The 17,893-nt window shown below is 41.1% G+C and overlaps 1 protein-coding gene across 1 annotated transcript; it reads right to left on the bottom strand.

Moving 5' to 3' along the window:
- Nucleotides 1-1,412: 1,412 nt before the first annotated feature.
- On the bottom strand, nt 1,413-17,557 carry DDX17 (DEAD-box helicase 17). The gene is made up of 13 exons (XM_035126914.2): nt 17,257-17,557; nt 14,035-14,173; nt 12,126-12,225; nt 11,097-11,230; nt 9,969-10,034; nt 9,675-9,816; nt 8,668-8,828; nt 8,414-8,586; nt 7,879-7,989; nt 7,261-7,322; nt 6,885-6,944; nt 2,835-3,071; nt 1,413-2,397 (listed from the first exon to the last, which is right to left on the bottom strand). The coding sequence occupies exons 1-13, from the start codon at nt 17,298-17,300 to the stop codon at nt 1,883-1,885; spliced, it is 1,944 nt and encodes a 647-aa protein (XP_034982805.1). The 5' UTR covers nt 17,301-17,557; the 3' UTR covers nt 1,413-1,882.
- Between the last annotated feature and the right edge of the window lie 336 nt (nt 17,558-17,893).

Below are 17,893 nucleotides of genomic sequence, written 5' to 3'. Positions count from 1 at the left end.
AGGGAAGATGTTGGACTGGCATTTCGACAGACGTTTTACTGGAGAAACAATGGACATCACCGCTTCGTCGCTCTTTAGCTGGTAAGTGGAACCAAGCAGCACCAAGTGGGACATGGCCAGAACATACCAGAGCATTCAATGGTTGTATTCTGCATGAGCTAACAAGATATTCCATGATACGTTTTTTAAATGAACGTTCATTTCTGATCTTTTTAGCATTGAAGCTTACTACTAGACTTCTCATTTCTCCAGTGTACAATTACAGAAGTCAAATGAAGCAGGAGCTATTTGAACTGGCAAATTTCCCTCTCACAGTCTGTGCAAACAACCTACCTGTATGTTGCGTGCAGACAAAAAAAACCATCGATCCTGGGCTGTTCTCTACTGAGGAATACAAAGAGCCCCACATTGCAATAAAGTAACTGGGCTGTTGTACTTATCTGAACTATGCATTTCCCAAAACAGAAAACACTGTAGCACATATTATGCCTCTCAATCAGTACAGTACACAAGTGCTCCTGCCATGTTGTCCAAACATAGCAGGTGATGCGCTAAAAAAGCCAACTACTTGTCAACCCTTCTGCTAATAGTCACAGGACATAAGCTTTAGTACTTGAAGAATTCTATCCCACTCTCCCCACTCAATAACCTACAACCTTGCTCAGCCTGGGGGGGGGAATCAACAAGATTGAATGGAACTGTTTACTAAAGTTCCATCCTTTCCTAAAATTTCCTAGAATGCTACCTACCTGTAAAAGATGTGTAAAAGACAGTTGAAGAAACTCACTCAAAACGCCAAGGAAAGCCCTAGTCAGATCAGGATGTGAATGCAGCTCCAAGACTTACTAGCCATCTCTTCCTCCTCCCCACTAATGAGGGGGTTAGATTCCATTTGGCCTAAAGTAAATCTTCAAAATTTGAAACAGAAAAACTGAACCATTTTACACAGCACAGTGGGATCCTGAAATCTGCCCAATAAGAGATGCTATATTAAGGACATATACACCAATTAAATGGTGACTGCTTAATTTTCCTCAGTATTTTCTGCTGAAGTGCAATTTGGAACTTGAGGTGGGGAGGCATAAAGTTTTATTATCATTGGGTGAAAAATCTAGCTGGTAGTAATTTGAGTACCACAGAGAAATCCAATTAACTTTTAAGAATGAAATGATTTAGTTATGAAAACTGGGGTGAAGAACAGAAAAGAACACTCTTTTTCTAACACTTTTTCTTTAAATCTCTTATGCAAAGGGTTGATAAGATATCCAGGTGCTGCAGAAATGCTAGCCAAAATTAATTGGGTCCCCCCCACCCGGCTGTAGAGTGGAGGTTTGGAATAACTGAGTCAAAACAGCTAATTATATTTTCAAAATCTACCTATGTCAAATCCAAGGACTCTGGTTCAACTGTCCTTGTGGAAAGTCTCAATTTTAATAAGCAAAAATGACACCATCTCAAATATTCTGTTAAGAAATATTACACAACATCTTTCTTGTGGTCTATGTGATGGATAAGTTGTTCCTCTCTGCAGCAAGTTTTCATACACAAGCCTCAGACACAATGACAACTGGGCTGGGACATATCTGCCCTGTAAGGTTTTTTTTGGGGGGGGGGGGTTGAGAAAAAATCATTTCAGGTTTCTTAACATGCAAGGCCAAAACATGTAAAGAGAAGTTCGTTTTCCACTCAATTCTAATTTTTTTAAAAAATGGAAATATACACCAGGGCCAATGTTTATGGACAGTATCCGATAGTGAACTCTACATCTAACCTGCATTAGGGGAAAACACCACAATGGGGATGGCAGGGGTGGTGAGGGAAAGGGGAGAAGAGAAGGTTCTTATTTGCAAGTCTTGACTGGTCACCGATAAACCAAATGGTCTCACTTGCGTGCAGGGGGAGGGGGTGGTGGAGGGGGTGGATACTGGTAGTTGGCAGTCTGTCCCATATAGCCCATCACGTTAGTGCCTGGAGGCTGAGGAAACTGCTGCGACATGAGAGGCTGAGGCTGCTGGCCAGAACGGCCCATTCCTGCATACTGCTGTTGGCCTGTACTCTGCGAGTTTCTCCCGGCATTGGCAGCATTTGCTCCGCCATAGCCAGCGGCACCATATTCTGCCCCATAGCCACTTGCACCATAAGCAGCAGCTCCATAGGCTCCCTGGCCATAGCCATACTGGCCCTGCTGCGACCCAAACGCAGAATTTGCACTCCCATATGCACCACCGTAGGCCTTGTTTGCTCCATTTGCAAAGCTCTCGCCGCGTTCACGGTCTCGGAAGCTGCCCGAGTCTCTCCGGCCATCTTTAACACCCCGGAGCCGCCGTTCACACTCCTCCTGGTACATCAGATTAGGATTGTTGGAGGTGTTGGTCGTACGATAACGAGAGCGACCGCCTGGTGGTACAGATGAATGAATATGGTGTCAAGCTCACTTAAATGCCCTCTAGATCAATTGAGCTTACACTATACAATTAACCTTATGCATGATTTTTTTTGCATTTGCATGTAGGGGCTATGCCACGGCAGGGCCACACTTTCCAGCTCGCCTCACACTGACCGTGCATCGAGTGTGGTTATCTGTCAGGATAGCCCTATGAGGTAATTGGTTGCTCATGCACAGTGGCTCCTTGCAGATTAGCACATCTTGTAGGTCAGAGCACATCTTGTAGGTCAGAACTAGCACAGCAGTGTGATGCCAGGCACAGGGCAGTAGACAAGGCATCGGGTACAGTCCTTGATAGCATTCTATTAAATGTAGCTGGCAAGCTAAAGGCAACCAATATGGAAACTGCAAAAAACGAAACACACACATGTAGAAAGAAGCCTCTTACCTCCACCACCACCACCACCTCTATGGTCCACAAGCTGCATCAGTTTGGGATTGATAGCCTGATTGGCTTCCTCTAGGACTTTTATTAGCTCTCTAGCCTGCTTCAAATTCCCAGGTGTGAAGAATGTATAGGCAGTGCCTTTGTTGGTGCTACGGGCAGTACGGCCGATTCTGTGCACATAATCCTCGGAGCTGTTTGGATAGTCGTAGTTTATCACAAACTTTACGTCTTCCACATCTTTGTGAAGCAACCAAAGCACAGTGAGGGGTTGTGGACAGGATATGGTGGAAGGATGTGCCAACAGAAGGTGGGGAGCACAAATGCAGGTGACAGTAACAAGAAAAAAGAAAAAAGTTAATAGTTGTAAAGAATAAAGACAGTACAGACTCTTCCCAACAGAGCGAAAGGCTAAATGGAGAGATATGCCCATGGACATAAATAATTTATGTTCAGAAAGTCAACAAGTCAAAGCAGTTCATCTTCCTCTAAAATCCATCCATCCTTTGCTGCATGCATGCTATGAACACACACACACAACACACACACACAATATTAATCTCCAAACATTTCATTTGTGGAATTCAGGCAACTTTATACCAGCATGTCATCAAACAAATGTGCCATTCTTTTTACGGACACAGCAACTGGACTGGATGTAGGAGAGAACTGCCACATGCCTTTAACTCTGTTAGGAGAAGTCTACAAAGTCCAGCAACACTGAAACCACTTACCTTCCAATTGTTACAAAAATGGGGGGAAATGCTTTCCCCCCAAAAAATTTTTTTATAGCTTACGATATTTTATTCCCCCTCTTCCTGGTATCTATAAATTACCCGTTCTAAATTTGAAGTACAGTTTGGTCAATGGATATTCAGATCATTTTAATTCTCCTTTAAAAAGGTGTATCACACTAACATTTGATATCACCAAGACTATCTTGGTGAGATTTCTAGCATACACTGATTGCAGATAACTTGAACAATGGGAATAACCCAATATTTAAACATTCAAAACCTTCGAGGAAACATTTTAAAGTTCACAGGTAAAAGGCAGAAAATAAGTAAATGTTAGTGTAATGCTTTGAAAAAAAATTGCAATACATTTTAAAAAGCAATTTTACATTAAAATTTAACAACTCTTACAAAAAAATCTGCATTTTACAGAGAATATTCAGATTATATCCAAGATAAAACACAGATTGACTTTTCTCATAAAAATTAGAAACATTCCCTGTTTTGTTACCAGACCGATGCACACTCCCTCCTCCTGTGGGAAATCGCTGCAGACGATCCCGTCTCTTTGCCTTTTATTTTTGGCGGCCTCCTTTCGAAAACTCCGCCCTCTGACACGGGACCACTGGAGCGCGGGGAGCATGCATCAAGGGTCCATGGCAGCGAGAAGTCCCCACACACGCTCGCTCTGTGAACTGGCATGGATGCTTCTCTGTAGCCCCATTTGGCTGTCAAGTGCCTGAGAACCTGGGTTCACGTAAAGGTTTCAGGTCCTCCAACCCTTGTTGTCCCCTCACAGGGCTTAAAGGGGGCAACTGTCAAAAATGCAGATGCTAAAAATTACATCCAAAAGGTCAGGCTGCATCTATTGCCCAGACTGCATCAATTTCAAATAAAAGGATGGGAAGAGGGGCAAAAATAAAAGTGGGTTGTAGTGGTGGCAAAGGGGTATTACGTCTGTTTCTTATTACACCAAGGGGGGGCTCCTCAATCTTTCCAGACTCCAAAGTCCTGAATCACACCAAAAAGTGAGAAGGCAATATTTCACAGGGGGCAGCGCGAGTCTCCAGCTAGGGTCCTTGGTGCAAAGATCTCAAAGGGCAAGAGTTGGGTAAGGGCAGGGTAACACACCAAGTGCATTCACATCTTCATAGCTAGGATTTAACTGGAGTCTGACAAACAGCAGGCTATGGGACCTCAGCCAATCCCATTCTGTACATCCATTAGTTAGGTAGCCATAATGAATACCAGGAAGCACATCCTTGTTAGAAAGCACAGAGACTGCCAGTTAACAATGAAGGTCTCATTGACTGGATTTTGGTGGAAATCCATGAAGGGCAACAAGGAAGAGAAAAGAGGTGGGGTCAATTACTACCTTAAAAAGGTGTGTATCAGATCCATATTATCTGAGTAGGGGAGGGGAGATAACATGCAGTAAAATGATTTCTTACTATTCTATCTTGCACTGATGTAAAATTGTGCTCATCACAGTATTTCTTCCAAGGAATTAAAGAGATTCCGTTCTTGATCATTCTAGAAAGGAATATGGCTACCTGGGGATGCATTCACACTGAGATGCCCCCGGAAAATGACTGGGCATTTAATTAGGAGGGGCAGAAACTAGCAAACACGCATCATCTAGAGAGCTGCTTCGACCACCAATGTAGATATGTCCCCAGACCTGCACTGAGTGATCGGCAGCTGATAAAGTTTCTGTTAAAGAAAACAAACAAAAAGAAATTTAATGATTTGACTTTAACAGAGTGAAGTGTTTAATGAATAACAGTGCAGAGGGAAGTCTTCTCTCCTGGGGGTTATTCATAAAGAAGCCATTATGGGGGACTCAACTTACCTGGAAGGAGTTTTCTGAGACCAATGTTCCTTTGAGTAGAAGGAAAAACCCTGGTGACTCAGCCAAAAAGTGCGCGCCCCTGTTCTATGTTTTAGGTAGAAGCCTTCACTTTCCAGGAACTTGGAGGAATTCGTCCAGAGGTTTGCCAGCTACATATTATTAAGCAGCAAACTCTGGGCCCCAAAACAAGCCAAGATGTTATTTAGTAACAAGAAACAGACTCTGGTACCTTTTCCCCCCAGCCTCGGTGAAGTGGAGAAGGCAGAACGGGGAGACTGTTTTCCTTAAATAGTATCCAAATGAGTTGTTTTGGGGAAATATATATGTGAGAAGGGCTGATTTTAAGTGTCTAGGCAAGATGCACAAAGAAGCTACCAGCACACAGCAAGCCTGTTTAAAAACCACTGCCAAAAAAATCTGGCCTCACCCCTTCTCCTAACAGGCCCAAGTTCTACCTGCACAGGTCCAGACATGACCCCAGAGGACAGAGACTGAAATCCATATGAACACCTCTAGAGAAGTGTTTCCAATTTAGGGGGTGGCATGTGAGAATGAAGGTTATGTGATTAAAGGATACCAACTTTTTTAGTATGTTTATCACATTTGGGAACTAAGCATTTCAAGTGACAAAATTCCCCGTTTAAACAAAGTCACTCTGAACAACCTGAGGGATTGTTTTCATTGATTGGGTACAAGATCTGCCACTGTGGGCCAGTCCACCAAATTCAACACTACTGAACAGCTCCCAGGAGTGGCCTCTTCCAGATTTCCAAAATATCTACAATATGGAGAATCTGACATTTCTGGCCAATTGAGATGCAGAGCTTAATCACAATACAGATATTAAAGTGGGACTGTTTACCCAAGCATCCGGAAGCAGCCATTTTTACAGCACTGAAGAAAACTGAGATACATCACACTACAAGAAACCCCTTGTAGCTTTTACTATATAACCTCAGCAATCCAGTTTAGGTGGGAAAATGAGAGATAATGCATGTGTGTTAAAATACAAGTTACGTTCATGTGTGTGAAACAGTGCTCCATAGTAGTGGTGAGTCTCTAAGGTGCAATTACATTAGTAATGCATCTGGACAGAGAGGGATTTTTAAGAAGATGTTTGCTCTACCGTCTGGTAATTCTGAACAACTTAGTGGGTGCAGTCCAATCCTAGTCATCCAGCAACAAAGCTGAAGCTGGAAATGAGAGGGTGTGTGGAACAATTGGGCTTGAGTAATTGGACGTCTCTTCTCCCCACTGGCGATCGATTAGTCATGCCTAGGCCTTGCTGCAGACCAAAGCCTGTTGTTAGGAGCAGGAAGAGATTTTGAATATGAAAGAAAAAAAAGATCAATGTTAAAAAAGGCATTTCACATGTGGGGGAAAGTCACGCTTTAAAATTCTTTGGAAAAAGTTTCAAATCTAAAGAAACGACCTGAGAAGCAGGCAGAGAAGCCCATGTGTACAAACCTAGCCCACGAGATGCAACATCCGTAGCAATGAGGATAGGAGCCTTTCCAGAACGGAACTCTGAAAGGAAAAAAAGCCTTAAGTCATAAAAACCACACATAAGAAACAGATCTTTCTTTCTCATGGTTCCAGAATTAGACCTGAAACCTTTACATCGACTCACACTAGGATTGCATGCACTTGATTTTCTGTTTTGTTGCATTTCCATTAGGAAAGCATGCAAGAATGCAAACTCAATACTGAAACCAACAAATAGCTAAAAATAAGCATGTTCAGCATATAGAGATCAATAAGCTTATGATTTTGTATTGTATTTCTCTTATGCGCAAAATCAAATATTATCTGGGAGGCCAGGAAAGCGTTTCCTGCTACTCACCATTAAGCACCCAATCTCTTTCTGGTTGACTCTTGTCTCCATGAATACACATAGCTGGCCATCTACAAAGAAAAAAAAGGTTTTCAACAGTTTTAAGCTGCCACATGCACCTTTGGGGGACAATGTGCCCCTACAAAAGCTAGAGACTGCACCAGCGAAGGTTCCAAGTGACAGTGCCAACAACATACACTGGGGAACAAATAGCACGTTCTTCAGTATTATTTTACTTGCATCACTCAATTGCTGTGTGTGTATTTCCAAAGTAAGAACACAATTATCTATGTGTCAAGTGCTAGTGGTTAATTAATATCTCATTGCCTGGAGCTGCCTCAACAACCTACCTATCCCCTCAGATTCTGGAAGAGTAGTCTTCCCTTTTTATCTTATTGGCAATTGTTTTGATGAACATCTTTAAAATATGTACACTCTGGATTCTCAAATACAGTAGTGCATCCATTAAGTTTCCAAGTAGGCAGCCACACCATTCCTTCTGCAACCTGGATTTCATTGCAAGGTAAACATAGGACCAACTTTGTAGCAACAAAATTAAGCCCTATGCATCTTTAAGGCATTTTCATCTGCAACATCATCAGTTCAAATAAAGAGCAGAAGGCCTACCCATCTCTACGCATCCTTCGAGTTAGGTCATCACATCGTCTTTTTGTCTCCACAAATATAATTGTCTTATTCTCTTTTTCAGCCATGATTTCTTCCATCAGTTGGATTAGTCTTCAAATAAAAAAAACACACAACAAATTATAAACATAAAAATAAGCTAATTTCATATCATTATTTGAGGCAAGTCATTTACAGCAATATTCAATCCACGCAAAATTAATTATACACAGCATTTAAATATGAGTAAAGACTCGTTTAGCTCAGTGGGTGTTTTATGGATAAAGTAAGGAACTATAGGTTTTTGGCCTTAATCACATGAACTATCATAACAAGGAGCACTATTTTAACTGCTCTGAAAGTCCAATTAAGATCCAAAAGGCAGGATAAAAACAAATAAAAATCATTATATAGTTACATGTCCGGGGTTTGCCTGAATAACTACTTGCCTGAGGCATACTTAAATAATGCTACTTTAAAGGGGAGAGGGGAGGTCTAATTTACAAGAAAATGTAGCAAACTACAGCAGCATCCATACTTATGATCTTTTTCGCTCTCCATACACACGTCCACTATTTGCAGGATATTATGATTGGCACTCAGCTCCAGGTTGCCCACATTGATCTGGACATAGTCATGCAAGAAATCCTCAGCAAGCTGGCGCACCTCCTTTGGCCAAGTGGCACTCCACATTAGAGTTTGCCTGTCAGGCTGAAAGAATATATGTTAAGCTGGGTGGTATTCTTTAAAGGGGGGATTTAATGAAATCTAATACAGTGAAGGTTTACATACCCGTATCTGATCAACAATTTTACGAATCTGAGGTTCAAAACCCATATCCAGCATTCTGTCAGCTTCATCTAGCACAAGGTATGTACATCGGCGGAGATTAGTTTTCCCTGCTTCCAAGAAATCAATTAGGCGCCCGGGTGTAGCAATGCAAATTTCAACACCTTCAGGGAATGAAGTTGAGGTGGGGATGAAAGTTAGCATAAAAGAAACTTAATATTAACCAAGGATTCAAATACTGAATTCAAAGATACAACGGTTATGTACACAGCCAACACTTTTATATGCATCAAATTAAGTTGAAGCCTTTTTAGACAAGATTCTTAAAGAAGTTTAGAGATACTGCATACATTAAATTTGCAATCAACATTCTTAGCCAACAGTCTACATACAGTATATGCATACAGAAGGCAGACAGAAATCTTCCAATTCAGGGCAATATTTAAAAGACTGCATGGTAAAGGAAAGCCTCACTAGTACAGCTCACAAGCTGTTCATGTGAGACTTATCCTAAGGCTTCAAATTTCTACTTCCTCAGCCATTATAAATATTTCAATTGAATTTTTTAATTACAGTAAGCCCATAACTTAAGCAGGGGTTAGGTTCCAAGGACCAGGCCTAAAGCCAAAATCACATATCATCAAAACACATTGTGGTCAATGGTGGGTGGAATTGCCAAAGTCTTTTTTCCAGGACGCCCAACCCCATTTCCATTTAGTTTTTCTTTTTTTTTGTCAAGCACATAAAGCTGAATGCACACAAGTTAAATGTATGTAAGCTGCACACTTACTGTAACAAATTTAGTAAAGAAGAAACAGAGGAAAGGGGGGAAACCCCCATCAACTTTCATTAAAAATACATTCACCTATGAGACAGCCAACATAATTGAAATATATTAATTGAAATATGCTACCAAGAAGATATCCATCCAAAGTTTTAATCACATATTGGGGTTGCACAAATTAGTATGTTACAACCATCCTGCGTGAAGCAAGCCCACTGTTAATTACCTCTCTCCAAGTCTCTGATTTGAGGACCTTTGGGTGCTCCTCCATATATACAGGTACTCTTCAGCCTTGAACATTTACCATAATCATCGGCTACCTGTTGGACTTGCTGGGCCAGCTCTCGGGTAGGAGCTAAAACCAAGCACTGTAAAAGAAGGCATCAAAGAATACTGTGTGATTTTAGGTAAACTATGCTTAAACATCAGAGGCAAAGCTTAAAGCTCTCTTTGATTTACTGAAATGTAATATGATAAAGCATAAAATAGATGTAAAAAAAGCATTAAAATATTTACTCACAATTGGACCATCCCCTCTTTCCAAGTATGGCTGGTGGTTGATATGAACAATTGCAGGCAGCAAGTACTGAAACAGGGATAAATCAAGATATTTAAGGGACATGAAAATGAAAGTCACTTCTAAAATCTTACCTATATAGTGCTTAAAGACACAAAGTGGATATACCAGCTGTCCAATTCACAAATGCATTTTAAGTAAAAGTGAGATTTAAAGCTTTCACCTCTCCATGTATCTGAGAACAGCCAACCTGGAGGTGAAAGGAGCAGTACACCAATACAGTACTGCAATGGGTTAACATGGTTCCCATAATGGTCAGGAATGCACAGGTGCTGTACTCTCAAGTTTTAGTCACTGAACCAAGTGCAGAGAAGCAAGGATCAGCAACATCAGATGGTTCTGACAGTAAGACAGTAATCATAGAAAACCAAATACAGAAAGCTGAAAGTACTCCATCTGCTAAGTAAAGGATGCTTAGCGTAAACTACAGCACAACTGAATAAAAGGCTCATGAGCTATGACAATATTCCCCTGTGTGATGCTACTCAACATTACACGGCTGACTTCTTACAATCCCTCCACGAACACACCCCACAAAAGCCATCTACTTATGTGATATCGGCTTCAATTAACAACAATGGACCATGCCCAAATAAACTCTTAGTATTGCTGCCTTAGACTGATAACTTCCAAGTGCACATAGCATTATGTTAAGTCTCAAAAGACAAAGTGAGACTTGCCTTGAAGGGGGTTGGACTAGATGATCCACAGGCTCCCTTACAACTCTATGATTCTATGATACTTCTCAGTAAACATGCACAGGCTCAGGTGTCATGATATAAAATGTGAAAAAGTTAATAAAATATCACACCTTTACCTTGTACTTGTTTAATTTTAGATATCTATCTTTACAAGATGTTCACAGTTTACTATAAAAGGAAAAATATGCCCAAATTCTGCACGTTGCCTTGGTGTACTGAAGTAACTTGCAGAAGTCACAGGAGAGGAGCAGCTTTGTTCTATTATTATTTTCTTATAAATGATGCATAGTGTCACTGTGACTGAAAATAAGTACTTTTCTCCCAAGGAATTTGAAGACAAAAATAATTAAACAAACTGAAAAATACATACTGCCAATGTTTTTCCAGAGCCAGTCTGTGCAATGCCCACCATATCATGACCACTAAGGGCCAATGGAAAGCCCTGGCACTGAATTGGAGTTGGTTCTGTAAAATGCTGGTCAATCAAGACATCCATTACATACTCTGAAAGTTAAAAACATAAATATAATCATACATTAAAAATAGCACAGCATATATTCTGCATGAATTAAATTTTCACAGAGTGCAGTTTAACCAATGCTACTGGTTAGTATCACATTCTGGGGCCAAGCACTGAAGATTTATTGATTTTATACTACCTTTCAGGGCTAAGGTAGTATCCAACATACAAATTATTTAAATAAAAGGTTTTCAGATACAAAATGCACAAGTACTAAAAGCAATTCATTTAGAAATAGAGCTAATTGTTAAAATTACAACTAAGAAAAGAGAAGAGCATCATTATCACTTAAAAGCAGATTTAAAGAACCAAGTCTTGAAAGGCTGCTTAAAACCAATCAATAAGGAACCCAGATTTAGTTTCCTGGGAAAGACAACAACAACAACAACAACAACAACAACAACAACAACAACAACAACAACGTGTATGCAAATGCATTGGGGGGTGCCAAACTGGGTCTTAGACCTGAGTGAAATAAAGCTTACGTAGCTTCACCCCTGAGCACTGGGAATCAATGCAACTGGTAAAGAATCAGTGTTACGGTATATGCTCATATTGCTTCCCCCCCCCCCAAAGGCCACTCAAGCTTCTGAACAGTTTCAAAGGTAGTCCCAGAAAGAGTGCATGACAATAATTTAGTCTTGAGGTAATCAGCTCATCAATGACTGTGGCAAATAGGGGTGCAGCTAGCAAATGGCAAATCAGCTAAAGTTGTCTGGGAGAAACTCCAAGTTGTATACCTGGTCCTTCAACCTCACCCAACACATCCAGTTCAGCAGATTTCCCACCCTCAGTATTTCTGTCAATGAAGTTTCAGATTCTTCACCCTCATTCATCCAAGATCTCCCATTAGCCACAACTGCAAAGCAGAATACTTACGTGGAAAGTTACACTGGTGGAAGGCAAACACAGGCTTCGGGCAAACATCTGATCCTCTAATTGTAATCTCTTTCTTTCTTCTTAGCTCATCAACCTCATACTGTTTAAGAGTAAAAAATGCACATAAATCTTGTGAAAATAAATAATTATATAATCTTCCACCGTTATGAAAAACATTACTGGCTGTCATGAAGAAGATAATCCCGTCATTTCTATCAGTGCATGATCATCCATTTGCACTTAAAGTAAAATGCTCTGTAGCTTTAGCTTCATGTTCCAAAAATCCTACCTGATAGACAACGCATATTTTAACTTCTGAAAGGCAGAATAAGAATGTTTTTTTATAAAATATTTCTCTCCATATTATTTCTATTATCAAGAAAATATTGAAAGTACAGCTAAGTAGGTACTAGAATTCATGTCCAAAACTGCATCCACCTCAGGGAATCGCAAACCCCATGTAGTAAAAACAACAACACACAAACCACCAAAAATCCTCTAGAGCTGCATTCCTGAATACATTTCAGGAAACAAATCCCACTGAATTCATAATCCAGAGTCTTATATAGCAACAAAGTTTTCTGAGGTGAATTCTTTGCCCAAACTGCAAGACGTTCAATATGCTACTAATCCAAAAATGAGACACTAGCAAGTCACATGCACCATATCAATAAATGTAATTCCTCATCTGCATCAATATTTCAATTTAGGTTAGATAAAGAATCTAGCAAGTTATTTTCCCCACTTGCTTTGCATCTGGTTGGTTTCCTTAAAATGCTTTATTTGCATACTGGTTAACTCAAAGATTTGTGAATAATTTCAACGAGCACTTGAGAAACTTAATTTCAGAACCTTTATGTGCCACATTTCCAAGTGATTTTCTTTCAAGGTGACTTGCATATTAACATATCAATTTTTGTATACCAATTTTTGTATCAACAAAAAATAGTCAATTTGAGTGCATCCAATTCATAATACATAACTGTAATTCCACAGAAGCAGCATCTGACAGAGAACAAGTGAAGAAGAAAAAAGGTTTCCTAACCAAAAGGGCACTGCCTATGTAAAACTGACCTTCAATAACTAAGTCTTCAGGGCCTACAAAGATTGGAGCACAACAGTCTTCTGTGCTTAGATTGAAACATGCCAGAAGAACTGATTTGCACTTAACACTTAAACACTACTGTGGTTTATTTCCTCCAGGCTTGGTAAAGAGAGGAGTGGGGCAGGCAGGATTCGAGCAGCATGCACTAGCATACAGCTTGGTCACAGTAAACCATACTTTGTAACTGTGGCTTACTGCGGGAAAGGAGAATTCTTTCTGGCCAGCCCACCTCTGATACTGGCCAAGCTTTATCCATGTACAGTATATAATTTTATCATCTTGGAGCAAAAACAATTTGAAAATATTATATTGAAACCAAAATTATTCCAGAAGTTCATTTTTAACAAAATACATTGCAACTCAAAAAACATCCAGGCCACAGTTTTAAGGTAAAATCACCTATATAAATGTATATAACAAGTTAGACTTGCATAGGCAAAACTGGCAACCAAGGTAATCAGGAAGGGCAGGTATTATAAAATAGAAGTTTGTTCTCGCTACTATTTAGACCATTTGATGTGGTAAAAATTACTAACTTAAGTATGTCTGGGCAAGTAGCTTAAAATACTTTTGTAGGCTTTTTTACAAGCCTTGTGTAATCACAGAGAAGATAGATTAGAAGTAACTTTATAAATTGCAATAAGTGAATGAAAAGATTACTACTGCAATGTGCAGGCTGACAAAGCTATTGGCAGAAATAATTCTAGTTATTTTCATATCTGCGTTAGCACTCTATGGGAAGCATTAAAGCTGGGAAAGTTTCCAAATATACCAAGCACAAAAGGAAGAACAAATGAAACTTACTGGAGTGAGTCTGGCCACTTCTGGGTGTTCAGCATAGAAATTTTTTTCAAACTTAGGCAATTCATTCAAGTCCCATTTCTTCTTACGGAGACGTTCACCCGGGTTTCCAAATTTTTTAGGAGGAAGTGGACCGCCAAATCTGGTGGGGAGGGGGATTCCAGTTGAAGTTATTTGACAAACATAAGCTTGCGTCTTTATTATTAAGCTAAGAAAACATTTTCGTAATGAGAAAAAGTATCACCTATTTCATCTTATTGATATCCCGCCCAATGAGTTAAGAACTTACATACACGGATTTCAATAGGCTTACTTTGAATCTCACTGAAGTTATATTAAAGCAACATTTCCCCCCTCTGACCATTTGCTATATTATATCCTTAACCAACAAATAAACAAAATGAGACCTTGGGGCAGTAGAAGTATACTGTAGTTGCTTATCAATAACACAACAACAACAGTTCAGCTTCTGGAAATACCGAAGACACCAAGAATTGATAAAATATTTATTCCAGGGATTGTCTTTATTCTGGATGGTGACCCCTGGCTTATTCTATGTAAACTGTTTACTATTGCAGGAAAGCAGCAAAAAATATTCCAAGCAATTACTTTAATCCAAATGTTTTAGAAAGTATTATCAGCAAACACTGAAAAATTCTAAAACATACCTTTAAATATTTTTGCAAGTTTTAAAACATTACTTTCTAACAAAACAGGGCACAACTTTGAAAGATCAAATTCCATACATGAAAACAAAATGAAAAATAAGGTAACTTTATAATCAAACCATTTTATGCACAATTTAGCAACAAGCCATGGGAAACATGCATGTGTACTACCGTAGGATACAGTTTTAACTGCAACGGTTCATTTATGACACAAACAGTGAAACTCTAAGCACATTTACACATAAACTAGTCCTAACGAGTTCAGGGGAGTTTACTCCAAAGTGTGCAAAGGTTTGCAACCAATACTTATATGGGAGTAAATCTAACTGAACAAAACTTACTTTTAAGCATATATGGAATGTGCTTTAGGCTGTCTAAAGCAGGGGTGGCCAACTCCCAAGAGACTGTGATCTACTCACAGAGTTAAAAACTGGGAGTGATCTACCCCCTTTTGGGGGGTTCAGGTCAAAGCTGTTGAGTTTTTTTAAGGAAGGGAAGCCCTGTTTTTTGGGGTTCAGGTCAAACTTGTTGAGCTTCTTTTAGGAGGGAGGAAGACCCATTTTTGTTTAGGGCTTCAGGTCATAGTTGTTCAGCTTTTTTTAGGGAGGAGGAAAATTTTGGGTGAGCTTTTTTGGGGGTGCCAGTGATCTAGCAGTGATCTACCGGTAGATCACGATCTACCTGTTGGACGTGCCTGGTCTAAAGCAAAAAGCTTATCAGCTGTATGAGCAATGGAACACTAAAAAATAACTTTATTCCAGATTTCTCACATTTACTGGGAAGTAAGTCCCACTTAACATAGTGGGCCTTACTTCTGAGTAAACAGGATTAGGATTGCAAAACCAGGATGCTTCCAGGCAGAGGTGTATGGAACCTCAGCATCAGTGACACTGAATCAGCAAGTCACACATCTATAAACTGTGGTAAAATTGTGCAAATCCCCATGCAGTTCAATCAGACTAGCAGTATCTGTATTGGCAGCACAGAAGCTACACCTGGGGTTGTTATCATTTTCAGTATCACCACAAGCTATGTCAGCTGATCCCAATTCTTTCAAACTGAATGCTGATCCAAAGCATATTTACTTGCAAGTTGTCTCCTTGATTTGAACAGGGCTTATAACAAGTAAATGTGCTTAGGACCACAACATATGCTCCTCAAGTAACAACATAAGAAAATGATACTGATAATGATACATAAGCTATCTGTTTATGCACTCTATAATTAGGCTTGCGCTTACATATCCCAAGTAAGAACATGACAAGGCATGGAACAAAAGCAATATACAGTCACAAGGAAATTCTCACAACTGAGCTAAAATGAGCTTAGGTTGCAATCATATTATTATAGAGCACCCCGTCTGATTTGAACAAATTCACCCTGAGGTAAGTATTGCACTATGCAGCTGTACTATAGAATCTACAGTAAAAGGTAAAGGTAAAGGGACCCCTGACCATTAGGTCCAGTCGTGACCGACTCTGGGGTTGCGCGCTCATCTCGCATTATTGGCCGAGGGAGCCGGCGTATAGCTTCCAGGTCATGTGGCCAGCATGACAAAGCCGCTTCTGGCAAACCAGAGCAGCACATGGAAACGCCATTTACCTTCCCGCTGTAGCGGTTCCTATTTATCTACTTGCATTTTGACGTGCTTTCGAACTGCTAGGTTGGCAGGAGCTGGGACCGAGCAACGGGAGCTCACCCCGTCACAGGGATTCGAAATCTACAGTACTTTACTACTACTGCTGCGAAAGTGACACTGACAGTCAGAGGAAATACGGTGTCCCACCTTAACCCAGATGAAGAGGAGGAACACGATGTTGGGGATCAAATAAAGTGATCAACAAGTACTGTATAAAATCTGTGAGAACCGTGCAAGATGTTTTCAGAGGCCTGCTGCCCTCCGATCAAGTTAAGGGAAGACAAGAGGAACACAAACGAACTTTGTCCAGGGAGCCTCTAGTTCCCGCCTCCTAAGGCCTCGCATTTCCTACCCCAGATCTCCACCCCTCATGTGCCCACATTAAGCACCTCCCTGTCCCCACCTTGGACTCCATATTGTAACGCCATTTTCCACCCACTTAGTTACATTCAGCAACCATATTGCAACGTTTAATTCCTGCCAAGAGAGAAGCCAGTACACCACAGTAGTAGGTGAAGGTTTCCTCCCCCCGTTCCGGTGATGCAGAAAGCTTCACCTATTGGATTACACACACACACACACACGTATGTATGTATGTATGTATGTATGTAGCAGCTTTTAACACACTAGCCCCTTAAGTTTACTCAGGATTACCACCCAATATCAAATAAACTTATTCCCCGAAGAAGCGTGTTCGTGAATTCCTCTAGATCGCTTCCCCTCCGGCCTCTCTCCTCTCTTGGCGGGTCTCCTGTGCTGCAGCGAAGAGGCAGGCAGAGGCCCAGCAGCGAATGAGCATTTCCCAGCGCAGGAGCATTGCCACAGGGAAACGGACGCCTGTGGCGAAGCTCAGAAGACTCGGGTTCCCCGGAGGAGGCCGCCCCGTTCCCTTCCCTTCCTCGCCCCGACCTTCCTTACCCGCCGCGGTCGCGGTCTCGACCTCGGTCTCCAAAGCCTCGCATCCTCACAGGCCGAAGGAGTCCTCTGGCGCCAGGCTACGTGGGCGAGCAAAGCGACGACCGGAGTCCCAGCGCTGAGAGGACCCGAGCGCGGTTGTTATTGTCCTGCTATTTTCCTTCTTTCTCCCGCTGGAGCTCGACTCCCGCAGGCTCCAGGCAGGCCGAATGGAAGCAACAACCGCTCGGCGCGAAAGACAACCCCGTCTTTCTCCTCCGACCTCCCGACACAAAATGGCCGCCGCTAAACTAGCTTGCCGCCTCTTACGTAGTCGGTCTGGCCGACTGTTGCGTAGACTACGGCCCTGAATAGCCGGGTGGGACAGAGATGGAACGGGTGCCTGCGCTTATTCTCGAAAAACGCAACGTCGGTCCTATTGTAAAGGGAATGTTCAAAAGGATCCTGCTACGTGCTCGGTACAGAAAATACGTAGGCGTAGCCTGCATTCCTTTAGCTCCTTGCGTCGGGGTGCCAACTACTGCCCATTCTTGAAAGTCATCTGCGCAAAGATCCTGTCCTACGAACCTAAAGAAAGCTCTAATCGAGGTACAGTTAATACTGTACAGATAAAATTGCCTCCGTAATTTACGTAACTGGT

This window comes from Zootoca vivipara, chromosome 10, assembly GCF_963506605.1.
Source record: "Zootoca vivipara chromosome 10, rZooViv1.1, whole genome shotgun sequence".
In the NCBI taxonomy this organism is placed as follows: Eukaryota; Metazoa; Chordata; class Lepidosauria; order Squamata; family Lacertidae; genus Zootoca; species Zootoca vivipara.
Note: the sequence above shows the minus strand (reverse complement) of the source record. Positions and strands in the feature narration are given on the sequence as shown.